Consider the following 21,036-nt stretch of genomic DNA (forward strand, 5'->3'; position numbering starts at 1 on the left):
CAGTTATTTCCATCCTCACTAATATTTTTACATGATTGAATGTCTTTACTGCTTGTGCAGTGAAAGAGAAGCCACCAAGATTTTTTCAATAAAAATGATGAATCATAAATAACTCATATTAAAACATTTATGATTGTTATTTGAAATATTTTAGTTTCATTTTTCTTAACACATTTTGGACTGTATAAATGGTCTCATTCCAAATATCCACACTCACATACTTTACATTACTCATCAGTAGTCTAAATCTCATTTCCCTATTCAGACTGTTGAACATATTCCAATAATGCTGAACAAACCGTTCTGTAATGTGAGCTGCAGTTCAAAAGAAATGGGTCAGTTCACAAACAGGATTACAAGCTTTAGATATGAACTGTTATTTTCTAGCTGATCACTTCTAATAAACACTACACCTATCAGAGTTATGTCTCTAGCAAAAAAATTATGTTTTTTACAATCTATTGTTTGAGAAAATATACCATATATACTGAAGTAAAAGAAGACCCGAGTATAAGCCGAGATCCCTAATTTTACCACAAAAAAACTGTAAAAACATATTGACTGGAGCATAAGCCTAGGGTGGGAAATGCAGAAGTTACAATTTAATAAAATGTAAAGTAACCTCCCCTTATTAATAAAATGACCAGCAGAGTCCCTTCAATGATAATATGTCCACAGAAGAGTCCCCTCAATGATGAAATGTCCAGCTGAGCCACCAAAGCCGGCAGAGGCACGTCTTTGTGCTGCATCATTGTGTGTGCATGGTCAGATCGAGAGCTGCGAGAAGAAGAAGCTGGAGCCATGAGGAGAAGAGGAACGTTGCAGGTAAGTACTACGTGTTTTTTTATACTCGAGTATAAGCCAGTATTGTGCTGAGAAACTTAGATCGTAATAGGCAAAGAAAGCTAATAATCCTATGTGATATAGTAGGATATAACTACATACACTATCAATATAGAAGTTTTACAGTTATAGTATGGCACCAATCCACTGTACAATAAATAAGTATATGTCTGATTTTATTTAGTAAAATATTATAGGTGATATATTTCCTTAAATATCTAGGTGATTATTTTTTTATATTTTTAATTTTTAAATATTAATTTTGTCTGAATACTAGCCATTGAACATAGTAGATGGAAATGATAACACTTTATGTGATTTTTTTACTGCAATAAAATTATTATTACTATAGGTATTGGGGGAACACTTGCATTTGCATAGCATATTTTGTACAAATTTACATGATGTTGGCTTTACAAGTGTGAAAATAGGATAAAATTAGCTTGAAGGTGTGAAGATTTTCTATGCCTCAGTTGATTCCCTCTTTGAGTACAAAATACTAGAAGCAACTTCATTTCTTCTTGTATATTTAAATATGCAATATTATTAGACTTGTTTAGGGTTCCTGGCACAGAGAAGCCAGAAAAATAAAACCAATAGGCATTACTAGTACTTTGATGGTAAACCACAGGGAAATACTAGACTGCCAAAGGGGAAGGTTCAGGTCTAAGAATTGCTAAGGGCTGGAGGAATTTGAGGCTTACTGAGTACAGTAAGGGATTTCTAATAAAGTAGCAGAATGAAAAGAGTTTATAGTCTCATAGACATCATAAATCAAAATACTACCCAGACTTATGGATATTTGAATCAAGCGTATTTCTTATTTATCACTTGCTATTTCTTATTGTAAAGGATATAAGATATATTATTTTCTTTAAAAAGTTATATACAGTATAAATAGAAATAGTATTACATGTTATTAGCTCAAGTCTTAACTTCTTTAAAGGGCACCTACCACCACAAATCTACCTATAAAGGTAGATTGGGTGGTAGGTGCATCAATGGGACGTGAGGATAGCCCTTTTAAGGGCTAATCCTCACGTCCCCTCACTTTTTTGGTAACTTTTATTCCATATATATTTAAATTTACTTATGTGGCTACCGGGGCGTGGAGTAGCCGCATATGAGATTACATGAGGCGGCTACTCCACGCCCCGGTACCCACTTTACCCCTCCTACTCACCCATCTTCGGCGCGCAGCTCCGCGTAGCTGCGCGCCCTCGTCCGGCGACCCTGCCGTCTGCGCATGCGCAGAAGAGCAGGCCCGCGCCTGTTTCGGAGCAGTGACCGCGCAGGCGCGGGCCTGCTCTTCTGCGCATGCGCAGACGGCAGGGTCAACGGACGAGGGCGCGCAGCTACGCGGAGCTGCGCGCCGAAGATGGGTGAGTAGGAGGGGTAAAGTGGGTACCGGGGCGTGGAGTAGCCGCCTCATATAATCTCATATGCGGCTACTCCACGCCCCGGTAGCCACATAAGTAAATTTAAATATATATGGAATAAAAGTTACCAAAAAAGTGAGGGGACGTGAGGATTAGCCCTTAAAAGGTCTATCCTCACGTCCCATTGATGCACCTACCACCCAATCTACCTTTATAGGTAGATTTGTGGTGGTAGGTTCCCTTTAAGACTCCTAACTATTTTCCTTCACAATTTTAAGGTTTTTAAGAATTTCAATGAACTTCAACTTGACACATTCAAAATATTTGTTACATTTATGCCCAAAAGAGGCAGTTATACACACCAATCTCAAGAACAAGGGTCCGTTGACCACTGACTCACTGTTGCAGTAGGTAACCTAGTATGTGCAGCTGTCTTAAATCACTTCTATAGTAATCTAAACAATATCCAAGCAGTCATCACACCCAGCATAGGCAAGATGAGGATAAGTAGATGGCCATTTGATAAATATATCAAATCTAATCTAATATATCACTATTATTAGTGTTATTGAATATCACTACAAGCCCCTTCTTTTGGTAGGGTCATCAGACCACTGCTAAAGCCAAGGCTTTAGTATTATAAATATGATAACCTATAAGAAAACTGCCCATTGGCTGCTTACTAATGATAGATATAGCCAAGTGGATAGATGGCTATGTGTAGAGGATTGTATTTTAAGATACAAAACTATTATAATGTACAATTCTGCATAATGAACTCTAAATGGTAGGATAATGATAAAATGAAGCAATGATTGTATTTTGCTTCATATTTTATGTATATGTTGTTTTAAGAAGTGTGAAGTTTCCTTACTTAGTTAGCACTTTATGATCACATACTCTAAATCCAGAGCACCAACACATTTCTATATATTACCAGGATTAATTCATTTTCAACCTGTAAAGAACAATACAGTTAACACAAATCTGATGAAATTAGGTAAGTCTATTAATAATTTATTTCCCCCTAGGGTCAGGGACTTTGGATAGGTAGAGCTGGGGGTAACATACTCACTCACACAATACATATGCTATGTATTTACTATTTCCATGCATTCTATTTGACTATTTGAAAAAGTAAACCACACAGGAACAAGGTTATTCTCAGCTTCCTGAGTGCTTTATCAAACCTGATATGTTTCACGTGCTATCCTCACCTTTCCCAACAATTGCAGCTAAAGATTTGTAAATGATCTGACTTTAAGTGTAGAAGTAAGAAACCATAATATACATAAAGTGAAAAGCAGTCTGGTGAAAGGGTTCTCACTGTCAATCCATAACACATCATTCCACTTTTGTACCTTATATTGATGGTGTATGATATTCCAGTTTTGAACAAAATATATTTTTTCATTTCCTATAATCACACACATGTGGCTGAATTAATAGTGTAGCTTTAGGGGTTACTTGCGTTACTACAGCCTGATTTTAACAAGGACAAAACAAAGTAGTTCCTTATAAAAACAGTGATTCCTTTATGTCAAGATACAGATTATTTCACCTTTTCAGGGGGGGAAATGTGTTAGCCTGGAGCTGCCCACAATATCTGTCCCAACCTAGTTGCCAGCCCTGTGCTAAAGTACAGGTGACAATTGGGCAGCAGTCGCTACAAAGGTAAATGCATAGCAACAGTTGGAAATACAAAACATATAGAGACAACTATCACAGATGTACAAGGTCAAACAAACTGGGTCACAAACAAGATGGCCGAGAGGTACCAAATGGAAAGCCAGAAGAAATAGAAAGGAACATGCAAAGCTCATTATGACAGCAAAGAAAAGTAAAATCTAATTGGTGCAGCCATCCATCACTGGCACCTTTAACACACCCCAAGCTCAGAGAGGCAGCTACCTTGTCAATCACAGGCTCAAGTACAGCATAGCCCCAGGTGTGGTCACAAGCAAAGACCATTGCAACAAGAATACATTCAGAGCATGTTAACACCAAGTAACTTCATTATATTAATACAATGATATCCTGGAATTTTGGAAGAAAAAAAAATATTGTTTTTATGGTAAAAATTACCACTAGTTAATGTTTCTCTGTAATGGATCTCTCCTTTCAATGCAGAGAAGAAAAGTCTGAAATAGTCTAACTGGCAGATGCATGATAGCTCACATGTATCCAGGACCAGTTTTGCTGTTATAAATCAAAGTTTTCTGTTATGTGCTGTACTGTGTGGTCTTTAAATGTACATTGTAGCAAATGTTTTCCCTTTGAATGAAGGTCAAACTTTATGGAAAATAGGAGCCAGATTCCTCCTGAGATGAAAATATGGACATGTGCCGTGAATAATATTGGACTTTCAGATTTCAAACTGAAAGAAAGCTTCCTATCACATGTAATAGACCACACATTATAGCCAATGTCCATCCAGTAATGTATAATGTCCTGTATTGTTGATCCAAAGGAAAGTAACAATCCAGTTGAGATATCTTAGAAACCAGTTCTCTGCATTGTAGTGGAAAAAAACCTACATGAATCCCTAACTGTCAATCATAACAAATTGCTGCAACCTCTCTCCAGATCTCTGGTAACTATAACCTGTAATACTATTACACTTAGAAGAGCACCTTAATTCTTTAGGGAATTCCCAATGATAGTAGGAGGCTCCAAGTGACACTGCCTGATACTGGGGTTATCCAGTTCAGAGTCAACATTACCTGAATACATAAGTCATTTTTCTTGTCAGTATTACTGTGTTTTTCCATTCATTAAATGTCCAAACTTAGGTCCTAAGACCTAAATTCTGAGGGTAAACACACTATCTATTCAGAACATACAATTTCATGGTAAATTCTTTATAGATGCATTAGACATGCCCTATCTTTCTCTGTGCATACAGCCGTATGCCATACAGCCGTTCTATACATCTCACCAGACGTATGCTTGCCCGGCTATGGCATACATTTGTGTAAATTTGGCCTAATATATGCTTTTGATATAAACTTCAAAAGGTTTGATTAATATAACTAGTTAGGGCAGGGATCAAGGAAATACTGTCCTTGGCTGATTTCAGTAACAACTTCCCTCTAAAGTGATATAACATATACTTCAATTTGTCAGATTCATAGACATAATTTAATCTTTTTCGCCGGATACAAAGTGTCAGTCGGACACAGCTAATAAAAAGATCCCTACAAATTAATTACTGAAAGAGCACTTTGTTGTCACAAGATACACCTTTCATCCAGTTTAGTCTGCATGGAGGCAATGCTCAGCAAGAATGCTCTGCAACTTTATTCTCTAACCATTCTACTATAATCACAGAGCCTCTACCACAGCCTAAAATTGGATTATGTGCGGTATTGATCAAACACTCAGCAAGCGGTTCTTCTGGATTGCAAAGAAAGTCATTAGTCCTAGCGTAACTGTCTCTGTTCTTCTTTGCATCGACTTTAATGTCATTGCACCATATCCAATTGTGCTACTAACAGTGTTATTCCGAAGGAGATACAGTCTTTATCTAGAAGAATTAATGAAGAATTACATCTTCCAAAAATGCAAAAGATTAGCACATTGTTCTTGTTCTCACATGCACCTGTCCATGCACGCCAGCTCCCTGCAAGGCCATGTAAGATGAGATTTACTACTCAGAGGTATTCCTATTCTATTATTTTCCCTTTGACAGGTCTATTCTCCACATGTTTGCATTATTTATAGTCATGATATTAAATGCAAGGTATATATTTTAGAGAACAGAGCAGAGGCATGTAGACAAGCAGGTGTTTATTGTTGTGAAGATATATTTTCACTACTTTTAAAATGTGTAGATTTTGAGTTTCACGTATTCTCCATATCTTATGGGTTAAAGTGTGCAATGCAATTTATACATATAATATTGTATCTCAGGTTCTACAATACACTGAACTGCTAAACCCTAAATTGCTTTGCCATGTCAATGTTATTGGGTGTTATAAAACCCATGTTAGGGGTATCTAGATCAACGTCTTTCCTCCATTGTGCCTCAAGGTGACGCAAGGCGAGTCAGCTCATTTGCATGTGACTAGGTATTATTAGTGGTATTTTGTAAGTAACTGGGTACACTAAAAGGTCATTTCATGCCCTAATTGAGGGTGTTTTTAGAATAGTGGTGTAAAAGGTGGTGACAGGAGCCCTTTAAAGTCAGCTGTGTTCTGGTATTAGAATATGGATACGCCTTTTTTAGCATAGGACATCAATATTAAATTAGTGAGGTCATAACGCATGCAACTAATTGGAGCTAATTGGAACTAATTCACAAGCCTGTGACGTCATTGCTCAATTGCAGCTCGGTCTTATTCAGAATACCTGGGGCTGAAGTACAATAGCAAGCACTGTTCTATAAATGCTTTGGAGGCCATTTATCTTAAGTATTTATCTTTTTTACTCTTATATTTGGGAATTTTCACGGAAGCAGTTGCAGATTTTGAACAAAATAAGTGACCACAATTGTGTTTTCGAAAAGAGGAAAGTGCATTGGGCATTGGACCATGGTTAATATGGTGTGTTATTACGATAACAGGTTATTATTGTAGTTCCTGAAAAAACCTTTTTAACTTAGCACTTTTGCAGAACATTTTTGTTTTTGAATACATACAGTGCCTTCCAAAAGTATTCGCCCGTTTGAATATTTCTACCTTTTTCCACATTTCGGGCTTCTAACATAAAGATATAAAATTGGAATTTTTGGTGAAGAATCAACAAGTGGGACACAATTGTGAAGTGTAATTAAATTTATTGGATAATTTAAACTTTTATAAAAAATATTAAACTGAAAAGTGAGTCGTACAATATTATTCTAACCCTTTACTTTCAGTGCAGAAAACTCACTCCAGAAGTTCATTGAATATATCTGAATGATCCAATGTTGTCCTAAATGACTGATAATGATAAATATAACCCACCTTTGTGTAATCAAGTCTCAGAATAAATACACCTTCTCTATGATAGTCTCAGGGGTTTATTTAAAGCACAGAAAGCACCATGAAGACCAAGGAACACACCAGGAAGTTCAAAGTCGGATTTGGATACAAAAAGATTTTACAAACTTTAAGTATCCCACGGAGAACTGCCCAAGCAATCATATTGACAAAGAACAATTATGAAATCACTGCAAATCTACCAAGATCCGGCTGTCTCTCTAAACATTCATCTCAAAATAGACTGATCAGAGATGCAGAGATCTACAGCTGAGGTAGGAGAGTCTGTCCATAGTACAAAAATCAGTTGTACACTGCACAAATCTTGGCTTTATGGAAAAGTGGCAAGAAGAAAGCCTTTTCTCAAAGATATCCATAAAAAGTCTCTGGTGATCTGGCTGATGAAACCGAAATTGAATTTTTTAGCCACAATGCCAAACGATATGTTTGGAGTAAAAGCAGCACAGCTCATTACCATCCCCACTATCAAACATGGAGGTGGCAGCATTATGGTTTGGGCCTGCTTTTCTTCAGCAAGTATAGGGAAAATGGTTAAAATAGATGGGAAGATGGAGCCAAATATAGGACCATTGTGGAAGAAAACCTGTTGGAGTCTGCAAAAGACCTGAGATAAAGACTTATCTTCGAACAAGTCAATGATCCCAAACATAAAACAAAATCTCTAATGGAAAGGTTCACAAATAACCATATCCAAGTGTCAAAATCCCGACCTGAATCCAATTGAGAATCTGTGGAAAGAGCTGAAAGCTGCTGCTTACAAATGCTCTCCATCCAACCTCACTTGAGCTGTTTTTCAAGGAAGAATGGGCAAGCATTTCAGTCTCTTGATCTGTAAAACTGATAGAGACATACCCAAGCGACTTGCAGCTGTAATTGCAGCAAAAGGTAGGGCTACAAAATATTAACTTAAGGGGGCCAAATAATATTGCATGCCCCACTTTTCAGTTTATTATTTTTTACAAAAAATGTGAAAATATCCAATAAATTTGGTTCCATTTTGTTGATTCTTCACCAAAAAAAAAACAATCAGGCAATATGTCTGGGCCGTGTGAGACTCACCGAACAGAAACATCGGATCCCCTTATTTCTAGTTTTCATTCTTATGTCACATAACAGGACAATCCTCTGCCAATCTACAATTGCTACATTTTGTATTCAAAGATTTTAGTATTTTAGAACATATATTTAATTTTTTTCTTCCCTTATGTAAAAAAGTATATCATCACAGCCCTGGGGAATTATGCATTTATTCTTTAAGAAAACTGACATATTTAGTTTTATCTTCCAATCATATAAAAAGAAACCTGTATGAATAAATACCTGCACACAATATGATAGGAAAAAAGACAAATTTACTCTCTCTTTTCAAAATTCTATTTGCTGCATGTGAAAGCATGAACAGTGGCATTTAAAGAGCAGCTCCAACATAATTACTGACTTGTATATCTGTCACTTAGACACAAATAGATTGAAAAAACACTAATGTATAATTATGAAATATGCTTGGGCAAAACTGAATACACTAAATGACAGCTGAAAAGAACAAGTGATTAATTGCTGTGTAATGATTTAAGCAGGACCTTGGAGAAATATATTAAGAAGATTTTTTTTAATCTGTCACATAAAAAATTATTGCTATGACTGGAAAACTTGATCAATGTCAAAGAAAAATCCCTAATAACTACCTATCCATGCAATCAGGCCTTTTGTTACTTGTAATACAACAAAAATTATTTGTGGCTGTAATATTAAGTAAAATGAATAAAAACATTTACTTAGGATTAGTGTGTCAATGAAGAATTATATTAAAGTATATATAAACCTAAAACAATTTCCAAATAAATATTCTGCTATTTTATAGGTCAAATTCTAACTATTTTTAGGCCACTTTCAAATTGAGCATATTTCTGTGGGACAATGGATACATTTAGAAGCATAAAGAATTTAGGAATTGCCCTGTTTCCCAAAAAATAAGTCACCCCGAAAATAAGACCTAGTGAAATTTTTTTTCAAACTTAGAAATATGAGGCCTCCCCTCAAAATAAGACCTGGTAACAGTCATCGCTACAGCTCCCCCAACCTCATCATAGTTTAGTATTGGTAGATCTTTTATATACTGCAAAAGGTTGTGACATGAGTGAAACATTCATGGAATAAAATCACTGACAGTTGTGCTACTTGAAGAGGTGCTAACAAGAAGCGCTCATTGAAGGAAAGTGCTATAGCATGAGAGATTGGGGCCAATGGTTCCAAGAGAGATGGAGTCACAAGAAATTCAACATGAAATTCTGAGTTTGGAGAGTAATGATGCTGTCTCATAAGATGATGATATGAATGTCTTTCAATAAATGTTGCTTTTTGTTCATAAATTCTTGATGGAATTCAGGGTTTGAACAGTTATACGGATGTTACTGAATCCCCCACACAATTTTAAAAAGCTTAAATTATCTATTAAAAATGTAAAAATGCTTCTAAAGTCCTGAGGAATTTGTTGGTTGTATATCATACTGTATTAGCAAAGGATTCTATCATAATAATGATATAATAATGAGTATGAAGTAAAATGCTCCATACAAGTCATAACTATCACAACGATTCCACCAGGCTTAGAAGTTTTGCAATATACATAAGGATTGTCTCCAAGTAATAAGTGAAGTTGTTTACAACATCCCGATCCTGAAAAACGTTTCTGTGGTAGAAATATGTTTCTTCTTGGACTGACTTCTAATTAATCAATTGAAAGGAAATATAGTGCATGTGTTTAAAGAGAAGAACAATTGGGGGCGTGGCCTGGATGAGCATCAGGGCAGACGTGCCGTGCTGAGCTCCGTCTCGAGGGCCTTAAGCAACTGAGTAGCAGAAGCCAAGGACACCGAGGAAAAGCCCAAAACCGGCTATATTTATCTTTCCCGTTATGATGACCAGGAAAAGACGGGCGAAAGGGGGACCGAGGCGCTTAACGGACTTCTTTTCTGCCAGAGCGCTCAGGCAAGATGTCTCTCAAAATGGCGCCGCGGGAACACACAGCGGGACCAACTCACCAGCAGGGAGTTGCAGCGCAGAGCAGTCGCTGTCAAAGGTCAGTGGAGCCCCGCAATCTCCGGAGAGCTGCTTATCGGGGAGCGGAGATCCGATGTCGCCGAGGAGTGATCACATACCCCAGGAATCGCCTGGAGGCATTCATAAGATGGCGGCCGCCACCGCATGGCAGGGTGAGTCACCACGCTGCAGCCCTGATAAACAAAGACCACGTTTGTCATCCACCCCAGGAATAGGAGAGGAGGCAGAGGGGGATCTGGCTGCAGACACAGACCCACTATTAGATTTCCCTTCCACAGAACAAGCGGCATCGGAATCATTTATAAAAGGAATGATGCTACTAGCATTTCGTAACTCCCTACAGAAGGACTTCTCAGCCAAGATGGCTACAACTCAGGCTAATATAGAAGAACTAGGAGCCAGAGTGGATCATCTGGAAAACAAGATGGGAGAGGTGACAAGCTCACACAATGAGCTGATAGAAGCTCACTACACTCTGGAGGAGGAAGTGCAAGCAATAAAAAGTAAAATGGCAGATATGGAAGACAAGGGCAGGAGAAACAATGTGAAGATCAGAGGGATTCCTGAATCAGTGGGCCCATCAGAATTAAGAGACTATGTTACATCCCTTTTACAAACGGTGTTGCCATCTATACCACCAGCAGAACGCCTCCTCGATAGAATCCACAGACTGCCTAAACCAAAAGGGGTTCCAGAGAACCTTCCAAGGGACGTTATTACCCGCATACACTACTACCATGTGAAGGAAGCGTTAATGCTTTATGCTAGAAAAGCGAACCATCTTCAGGAACCATATGAAAATCTTAAGATTTTTGCGGATCTATCGCAGGCAACACTCCAAACAAGGAAGAAATTTTATCAAACAACCATCACCCTGCGCAACAACAAGATCCTGTACAAGTGGGGTTTCCCCACAAAGCTATTAATCCGAAGGGATGGCACCACACATGTTCTAAACAATCCAGAGGATGGCCCCCAACTGCTGAACTCATGGGGGATAAATGTTGAGGAAGCCACACATGACAAGATTTCCAAGAAGCCATCTACAATCGAAAAAGACTGGCAAACGGCCTAAGGTGTCCAAGGTCCTTTACTGAAGCAACCCCAACAGGCCAAGAGAGGTACCAGGTGGACTATATACCCCCAATATGGTGCAGGTTATTCCATCTCCTGCAAAATGTAACATGCTATTTGTCCTTCAATTTGCTGTTATGTTTAGCTATATGTTGTGGTGGAAGCAGCAGGAGCCACATTTCCCGGCTTTCACTGGAAAAGTTTTATGTGTTTGTTATTTGTTAACAGGTTATTTCAATATTAAGGCTAGGCAGGCTGTTACTCATGCATATGTAAAAATAAGGAATTTCCGGAGAGTACCAGAGGCATTAGATAAGAGGAAAGATGGGAGTTAAAGTGATGAGTATGAATGTGAAGGGGCTAAACTTCCCATTCAAGAGGGCATCTGTATGGAAAGACGCAAAAAGGGAGAGAGCGGAAATAATATGTTTGCAAGAGACCCATTTTATGAAGGGTAATTTAACATTTAAGAATAATAGATATCCCCAAATTTACATGGCAAACGCAGAGGTTAAAAAAGCAGGGGTTCTAGTAGCATTCAGAGATGACCTAGAGGTGAAGGTTTCAGAGGCTAAGTGTGATAAGCTAGGGAGATACATAGCAATAGTGTGCACTATCAATTCTGTTCCGTTCACATTAGTGAATATATATGCCCCTAACAAGTCACAGATAAGATTTCTAAACAAGACTATAAAAAAAATAAGAAAGATCCAAAAGGGAAACTTGCTAATGTTCGGAGATTTTAATATAATCCCTGACCCAGACATGGACACAACAGCAAAAAATAGGCTACCCTTCCCCTCGTTGACCAAATGGCTTCGCAAAGAGGCTCTTTATGACACTTACAGATGCTTAAACGCCTCATCTAAAGAGTTTTCATTTTACTCGCACAGACACAGGTCTTTTTCAAGGATAGACTTATGCCTAACAGACAGTAGAGCACTGATATACATATTAGAGGTGAGCATAGGTACTACGACTTGGTCTGACCATTCACCCATTTATGCCACGCTGACATTTTCAAACAATCTCCCTTCTCAATGGTTCTGGAGAAACACTCCATTCATATATTCCCTTCCTTCATATAAGGAAAAAATTACACAAGCCATACTAGAATATTTTCAACATAATATAGACTTACGAGTAGATCTCTTCAACCTTTGGCTTGCTCATAAGGTAGCAGTAAGAGGTACGCTTATGCAGATGGGATACCAATTCCAAAAACAAAAAAATAAGAAAGTAAAAGAACTTCTAAAAGACCTACAAAAAATAGAAGATGAGCTAAAAAGTGACCCTAGTCAAGATAATAATATAAAACTTACGGAAACACGACAAGCCCTAAGAGCCTCTCTTCTATCGGATTATGAAAAGGAATTACAGTCGATTAAAGCCTCATATTACACGGCTCATAATAAACCCAGCAAACTAATGGCCAATAAGGTTAAGCCCAAGAGAACAAAAACAACTATTCCATATATGATAAAGCCGCAGGATACACAACACAAAGAAACTCATCCCATAAAAATAGCCAATATATTTAGTACATATTACTCGTCTCTATATAACTTGAAGGAGGACCAACAGACCCCCCAACCGTCCTTGGAAGCAATTAATACATTTTTAGAAAAGGTCCACCTCCCAAAACTAACAAAGCTCCAAAAGGAGTCCCTAGATAAACCAATATCTGCAGAAGAAATAGCCACTACCATAAAACAACTCAAAAAACACAAAGCCCCAGGTCCTGACGGATTCTCAAATGAATACTATACATCATTTGGACACCTTCTCATCCCTTATCTCACATTAATCATCAATGCAGCAATGAAAGGGGGTTCCTTGCCCCAAGAAATGCTTGAGGCCACCATTATTACGTTACCTAAGCCAGGGAAGCCACCGACAATGCCCCAAAACTTCAGACCCATCTCACTATTAAATAGTGACACAAAGCTATACGCAAAGATCATTGCAAATAGACTCCTGCAGGTTCTCCCTGACTTGATACATAACGACCAAGTGGGTTTTACCAAGGGAAGGCAGGCACCGGATGGCACCAGGAGGATTATAGACATTATGAAAATAATGGAGGACTCTCGAGCGCCTTCTCTGCTCCTCACTCTGGACGCGGAGAAGGCGTTTGATAGGATCCATTGGACCTATGCTTTCGCGGTCATGAGCAAGTTTGGACTGGAGGGTCCAATAAAGAATGCCATTCGGGCATTATACACTTCTCCGACTGCGACAGTTATGGCAAACTCGGTTATGTCGGTTCCATTTAGTATTACAAATGGAACACGCCAGGGGTGCCCCCTATCCCCACTAATATTTGTAATGGTTATGGAGCCGCTGGCAGAATGGATTAGATGCGATCCAGATATAAGAGGGGTAAATGCAGGTCTGAGACAGCACAAGATTGGACTGTTTGCAGACGATGTGATCCTAACATTGACCTCTGTCACAGAATCACTTAGAGCCACTCAAAGGGCCTTACAAGCCTTTAGCCAAATATCCTACTACAAAGTAAATGAGAGTAAATCGCAGCTTTTAGGAATTCATGTCCCACCTCAATTAGAATCCGATATAAGAAAGGAATTTCCGTTTCAGTGGGTTAAGACACATATCCCTTACCTGGGAATAAAGCTATGTAGCCCCGTCAAAAATTTAGCGTCCACCAATTTGGAACCACTTGTTAGGGATCTCCAGAAGGAGTTGGAATCCTTATCTAAACAAGAATTATCATGGTGGGGACGCACAGTATTATATAAGATGTTAATCCTCCCAAAAATACTGTACTATCTACGTACCCTGGTAATTCCAATCCCCAAAAGAATACTAAATCAACTACAAAAGCAGATGCTAAATTTCATTTGGAATAACCGAAAACCAAGGGTAGCGGCTATCACATTGTACATGACAAGGGAAAAGGGAGGTCTAGGAGTCCCTAATATAAGGAACTATCACAGGGCAATAATAGCACAACAACTAAAAAAATGGTGCGCTCCGGAACACAATACTAGTTGGCCCACAATTGAAGCACATATGGTGGGCGACAGACTATTACACCACCTATTGATAGCACAAGTGGCACAACCGAGTAATCTTACTCAGGAACAATGGGGTCCCACAATTAGCTCCTCAGTAGAGGTTTGGAAAAGTTTGGTCAAGGTACTACAGAAGGACTCCCCCAGTAAAGAAATAAAAATTCCGCTGAGGGCTTTGGAATTTATGATAACAAATATATCGTTAAAAACATGGACAGAAAGGGGCATAAATTACATTGCGGATCTCTATGGACAAGATGGAATTAAGCCCTTCAGGCAATTAAACTTAGAATATGGTTTAGAAGACAAAGAAATATTCAAATACATTCAAGTGTCTCATTGTGTTAGAGGTATGGTAAAACAATCAGTAGAAATTCCTCTAGGCTTGGCAAACTTGCTCACACCAGATCTACCTAGCCCCAAATTAGATACACACTATTTGTATGAAACATTCCAAAACGAAGTAAGCGAATCTTTATCCAGCCCAGTACTAAAATGGCAGGAAGACCTGGGAAGACAGATTCTTCCACAGGAATGGAAAGTAGCTAGTATGTGGGTCAAAAAAGCCACAGCTAATGCAAACATGATGGAGGTACATCTGAAATGTGTCACCAGATGGTACCTCACCCCGGCAAGACTGGTACAAATATACCCCGAGTCATCAGACAGGTGCTGGAGGTGCCAGAAGGAAAAAGGAACAATATTCCATATATTCTGGTCCTGTCCAGTATTAAAAACATACTGGAAAGAGGTATTTCAATTATGCTCTAGGGTAACCAAAAGGAAAGTGACAATGAATCCAGCACTGGCTCTTTTGGGCTTAGATATAGGAACAATCCATTTCAAGTTCAGGAGACTTATAAACCATTTCCTCATGTCAGCAAAACTTTTAATAACAAGACAGTGGAAATCTACTTCCTCTCCTAAGATAAGTCACTTAAGCGGCATTCTAGCAGAACACTGCGCCTTTGAGAGGCTGTTAGCGTTGAGGAATAAAAGAATCCCAGCTTTCCAGGAAATGTGGAGTCCATGGATCATAATGCACCCGAACCTATCTCCCATAATCAGAGGCCTGAGTGAGTAAGAAGGAAAAAAGGGAAACAATGTAAGGTAGAGGGGTGTCACTTCTTCTTCCCTTTCACATACTGAAATAGAACAGCATATTATCGATATGAATGTAATGGTACACACTCTCGAGGATAGAGGCCCCAAGAAGCAAAAGAGTGATATTGCGTGCCTGCTAGTTATAGTTATATTTGTTTTATACCTTGTTTTATACCTTGTTTTTTCTAGTTTATATATCAACTTTTTATGTTAAGTCTAACCTCAAAAATGAAACCAAAGGTGTAATGAATGGCGTTAAGTCAGAGCACAAGAAATCGTATGGAAACAGACAAACCATTTGAATACACACGTTCAGAATTACATGTTCTTTATAAGATAAATAATGAAGATGTACAATGTTTGCACATATTAAGGTTATGTCAGCACAAGAGATGTCTCAGGCAAAGTACCTATACCTACCTAACAAATGTAAAGAACAGAGTATATTATGTACATTCCTGTATATATTTGTCTGACATGTAATGTTATTATAAAAGAAAAATTCAATAAAAACTTATATTTAAAAAAAAAAAGAGAAGAACAATTAACCCGAATCTCCTCACCACCATATATTGTGACCCTCTCCTAACACTGTCAGGAAAAAACTGTACTTTGGAGAAGGAATTTCCTGTTGGTTATTACTATGGATTAGAGGCCTGAGGGGACAGGTAAAGCACAAAAGTCTACATTCCGAGGAGATATTCTGTAAGAGGCAAAGTTTTACTTTATGGCTTATGTGCTCTTTAGCTGATGGGGAAAAGGATGTAAAAGTCAAGTGAACCACTGAGCAATTTATCATAATAACATGTTGTCATTTGGTCACAAAATGGTATGTGTCCATGGATATCCAGAAGGACTTGCAATAGACCTATCATGTCTTCATACAATTCAAGAAATATACAGCACACGAATATAAAGAAAGAAACATCAGGATTCAAAGAATATTGACAACTTTTTACAAGCACTATAGAATAAAAGTTATTTAGTTTTGCATTTAATACAGCTCGTTTATTAGTAGAAATTACCATCAAATAGCAAAACCAATTTGTGGTTAATGATCATAGGCCTAAGTGAAACACCCTGAAATCTACTATAAAACATTAGGAACTGATTTCATCTTTTATACTGATCATAAAACGAAGGGGGAGAGTTATAATTTCTCTTTCTAGTTTCTTTTGTGTCTAGTTTCTTAGTCTTACTTATCTTTGGTAGATCTTTGGTAGTTCCTATCATTGGTAGTTCATTTTGTGTCTAGTTTCTTAGTCTTACCTATCTTTGGTAGATCTTTGGTAGTTCCTATCATCGGTAGTTCATTTTGTGTCTAGTTTCTTAGTCTTACCTATCTTTGGTAGATCTTTGGTAGTTCCTATCATTGGTAGTTCATTTTGTGTCTAGTTTCTTAGTCTTACCTATCTTTGGTAGATCTTTGGTAGTTCCTATCTTTGGTAGTTCATTTTGTGTCTAGTTTCTTAGTCTTACTTATCTTTGGTGGATTTTCCTTGTTTTTAAATGGATCTGTGCCTGTTAGTCTAACACTGGTGCCTGGTGTAAAAAATGCAAAAAAGGTTGGTTGTCCTGCCAAATTCACCACCTGAGATCAGGAGAGCTTTTTCCAAAAAGACTTTTAAAAAAGTTGCATATGGGAAATATAACCAACTTTAGTCAAAACAGCTGGATTTACATAAATACAGTGAATCAATTTAAAACCTATGCAACACAGCTATTTCACATGTATTTTTTGATCCCTGACTATTTTTATTCACTTTCACTCAACTGCAAGTCTGTCAGAAACTCTACAAACATGTCTGTGTACTATAAGAAATTTTGCATATGTTCTAAATGTAAGGTTACTACATACAGTATATATGGATGTAATAACCTCATATCGATGAGAATACAGAGAATCCATTAGTTCTACATACAGAGAATCCATTCGTTCTCCAGACATTAATGTTTTATTAAGTACAGTACTTGTATTCTGCATGAAATAACAAATCTGGAAGATTTAGTTTACATAAAGCTTTATGTTGTGCCATAACTATGTAGAAATACATTTTTTACTCACTGCTTCCATAAATTAGATCCCCAAAGATTATGCTACCTGTGCCAGAGAAAGGCTTTCTGATGCATCTCATTCGGCATGGCAACAACTGCCCACTGTGGTGTTTGCCACTGCCTAAGGGCCCAGCATACTGAAAGTAATGCATCAGGGAGCACAGTAACATCAAGCCCCTTGCTTCCTTCAGTCATCCTGCTGCTTGCTGCAGTGAAGAAGTAAGAATGGAACTTCCTGGAAAGCAGGCACATGATCTTTTTGGGAGCCTATAAAAAAATGTGTGTGTGTGTGGGGGGGGGGGGGGGCATTTTATATATGTTAATAACTTTTGGGGCAGGAGTGTGTAGGGCTTTTTTGTGTTTGCCCTTTTTGCCTTGGGCGAATAGATCCATTTTAAGCATTGAACACTGAATCATATAGTTCACCAAACTATTTCAATTCCACTGCCAGATGACTCAATGGTACCAAGGTTCAACATAAAACTAGGAAAGACGGCAGGGTACCCCATCAATTTTCTATACTGGATATTATACAAGATAAGCAAACCTAAACATGAAAATAATGAAACAGCTCATGTCCCATTAAAAAAATCTTTCCCGCCACATCAGTCTTTGATAGCATTGCCTAATTTACATCCTCTCCCGGCCAATACATGTATTTACCAAAGATGCAGAGTTTTAGAGTCTGGTATCTCAACTGGACTGATCTGCCAAACATTGTTAAATTGGCTTCACAGTCGCAGGTCATATCTCATTCCTGCTTTTAATAAAATATAGGAGCGTACCACCACAGCCCCTCTATACGTTGTGCATTTCCCTCCCCTGCTCATGATTAAAATTTGAGCTCCTGCCAATCGACAGACAGAATTACAAGGTGATGAGTGAATGATCAAGTCCTATGTGGAAAGTCAGGATAAAGTAAAACTATGTTCCATGTTCTATTCATTCATTTCAGTTGGTATGGTTTATTTCATGCCAGGGCTGCTTTTTTTCCTTAATCCATCTTTGGATGATTTCCAATTGAATATATTTTTTTCTATAAGATTAATGGTGACCTGTATCAACCGATCATAGTCAGAGCTTCTCAGATCTAGTCTGTGCTCTCAGATGAGAAATTGTGATGAAGGTGGCACCATACCTCCTAAACCCACCCTGGCAACTAATTATACTAATATTGTTCATCTTCCAAATTGAACCCACATGACATTGCACTGAATATCTCCAATAAGGAATTTCAAGACACAACAAATGTATTCTAAAATGTTTAAATAAACTATGTAGCAAAGTTTTACATTCTTGGTGAAAACCATCATGTTTAAGTGAACATAAGTGAATAATGGCTTTCATGGTTTCCATAAATATGCTTTGAATGTATACAATGTATACTTGTACAGGAGTGGCTCTGTTTATGTATTTATATCAGTCCATACATCATTTCCTTATGCTTCAATAAGAAGATGGCAGCTGGAACCAAGACTAGACTCTGCAGTGGCGATGACACAATTAGCTAATGGTCTACAGCAGCTTGACATATTAGAAAAACAAATGTTATAATTTTACCTCAGGATAGTGGCCAATATCAATATAGGTACAGACAGGGTGAAAAGCTCCGGTTCCACAGGCATACAAGTGAGTGTGGTTATAAGACTTAAGCACTTTAATGAAATTTGCACATTCTTTCTGTAGAAGGAAAAAGAAAGAAATTGTTAGCAGTCTACAATTATAACATAATAATTAAAGCAAAAATGATAATGAAAATATTATTTATTACTAATAATATTGTAATTAGTGAATACAGTATTGTTTCTGAGCAGGGAGCTATTGAAAAGCTCTACGAAGCTGTATACTACTACATCTTTTTGACAGTATTATGTTTTGAGGATCATTTTTAAAATAATACAGTGTAAAGTATGGTCTTCAGAAGGCCCAATATTTAAAGGGTACAATGTGTGGCACTTTTGAATTTAGAGGGAACAGTACACAGCAGTTTTATATCCAGTAATACATTGGATTGTAGAATTGTAGTTAGTGATGTAACACAATGTGCACTATACTGCAGGAATCCCACCCTGGACAAAACGTCTAAGCAGTGCTGTAGCCCCTTCATTTGCAGGGTCAAGTGGCTCCCTTGACCTGTACTGACAAGGGAGGATAGCGTATCCCATTGATAAGACATAATTACATAAGATAGCAGTCTTTAAACACCATTCACACTTTGCAGAAGTGGAAAGTAACGTGACTGCCAGATGTTTACCGTGTGCAACGTTATTAAAATTAACATTGGTTCCTCACTTTTAGTTGAATGCATATAGAATTTTCTCCATTTAACAGGAGTACATTCAAGTCTGTATGAACATGGATGTACAGTGTGGTTATGCATTTGTAACTCATTATGACATCTGTATTTCCCTATGCTACATGATACATGATGTAATTGTGACCTGCGACCCAGATTTAGCTTCACTGTACTAATGTTTGTTGCACTTAGAAAGAAGAACAAGTCTACTATTTTGTTAACCCTACTGCTTCTCACAGCTGTGTGCAGACAACCAGCCCTGAGAAAGAACAGCTCTAAAGGTGTTATGTGTATGTATATGTGTCATAACCACAGTACACCTCTCTCCTTATTGTTGGCATCTGGCCTAAAAAGACATTGCCTCATAGGCAGAGTCCTTCACACATCTAGATTCTCACATCTTCAGCAGTTTAGTGGAAACAAAGGGCAGAGTATATCAGAATTATGGCACCAATTCAGTGGAAAGACAGAACAAACAGACACAAAGAACGTTTCTATATTTGAGCATAAAACACAGAGAGATGTGGTTTAAGCGTTCCATGCATTGGATTGTCTTTTATCTCCCAATTACAATGACTTAACAAACATTTTTTGGTTTCGTAAAAACTTAAGTATCTACCTATAATTCTTAATCATATTTATTGTAATAGTATTTTTATATTTGTTATATACTAATGGATAAAGCCACATTCCTACAATAGTATTGTAAGCTAATCATATATCTTCCCTAGTTGAAGTCCCTTTCTGCATATACTTCTTCTGCTTCACAGTAACCTGTAATATTTCAGAATATTTACTGTGCCTACAGGTACACCTGTTCTCTTCTTTTTATGCTTGTCTTTTCCACCAAGAAATGCCATTTCATCAATGGTTGAAACCCCTGTAAAATAAGGCAAACCTGAAAGGTATGTTTGGAAAGCTGATAGAGAGCTCTAAAAGCCATGTACAATGTTTTTCCACATTTACATACACATTGTTAGTATGTTGATTTTTGTAAAGGTCTCAAGGTTGCCTGAAGAATTGTTTTCCATAGGGAAAAACGAAGGTCATGTTATGGTAATCTTGCTCTACCACAGCTCATGCATTACCCAATTTCACTGTTTAGCCCCAGGTTAACTACTACTGAGGAGCTCAGATTTCACAAACAACATCAACTGCAAACTAATAATATTGGTTATTATCTTACTTATGTTAGCTATGCTGTC

The 21,036-nt window shown here is 37.7% G+C and overlaps 1 protein-coding gene across 1 annotated transcript in view; it reads right to left on the bottom strand.

The window, feature by feature from the left end:
• Positions 1–21,036, bottom strand: part of SEMA3A (semaphorin 3A) — a 159,860-nt gene that overhangs the window by 62,066 nt on the left and 76,758 nt on the right. The window contains exon 4 of the mRNA XM_072147285.1: positions 19,096–19,215. Within this exon, the coding sequence (XP_072003386.1) occupies positions 19,096–19,215 (120 nt within the window). The remainder of the gene's footprint in view (positions 1–19,095; positions 19,216–21,036) is intronic.

The sequence above is a fragment of the Engystomops pustulosus genome, chromosome 4 (genome assembly GCF_040894005.1).
Source record: "Engystomops pustulosus chromosome 4, aEngPut4.maternal, whole genome shotgun sequence".
In the NCBI taxonomy this organism is placed as follows: domain Eukaryota; kingdom Metazoa; phylum Chordata; class Amphibia; order Anura; family Leptodactylidae; genus Engystomops; species Engystomops pustulosus.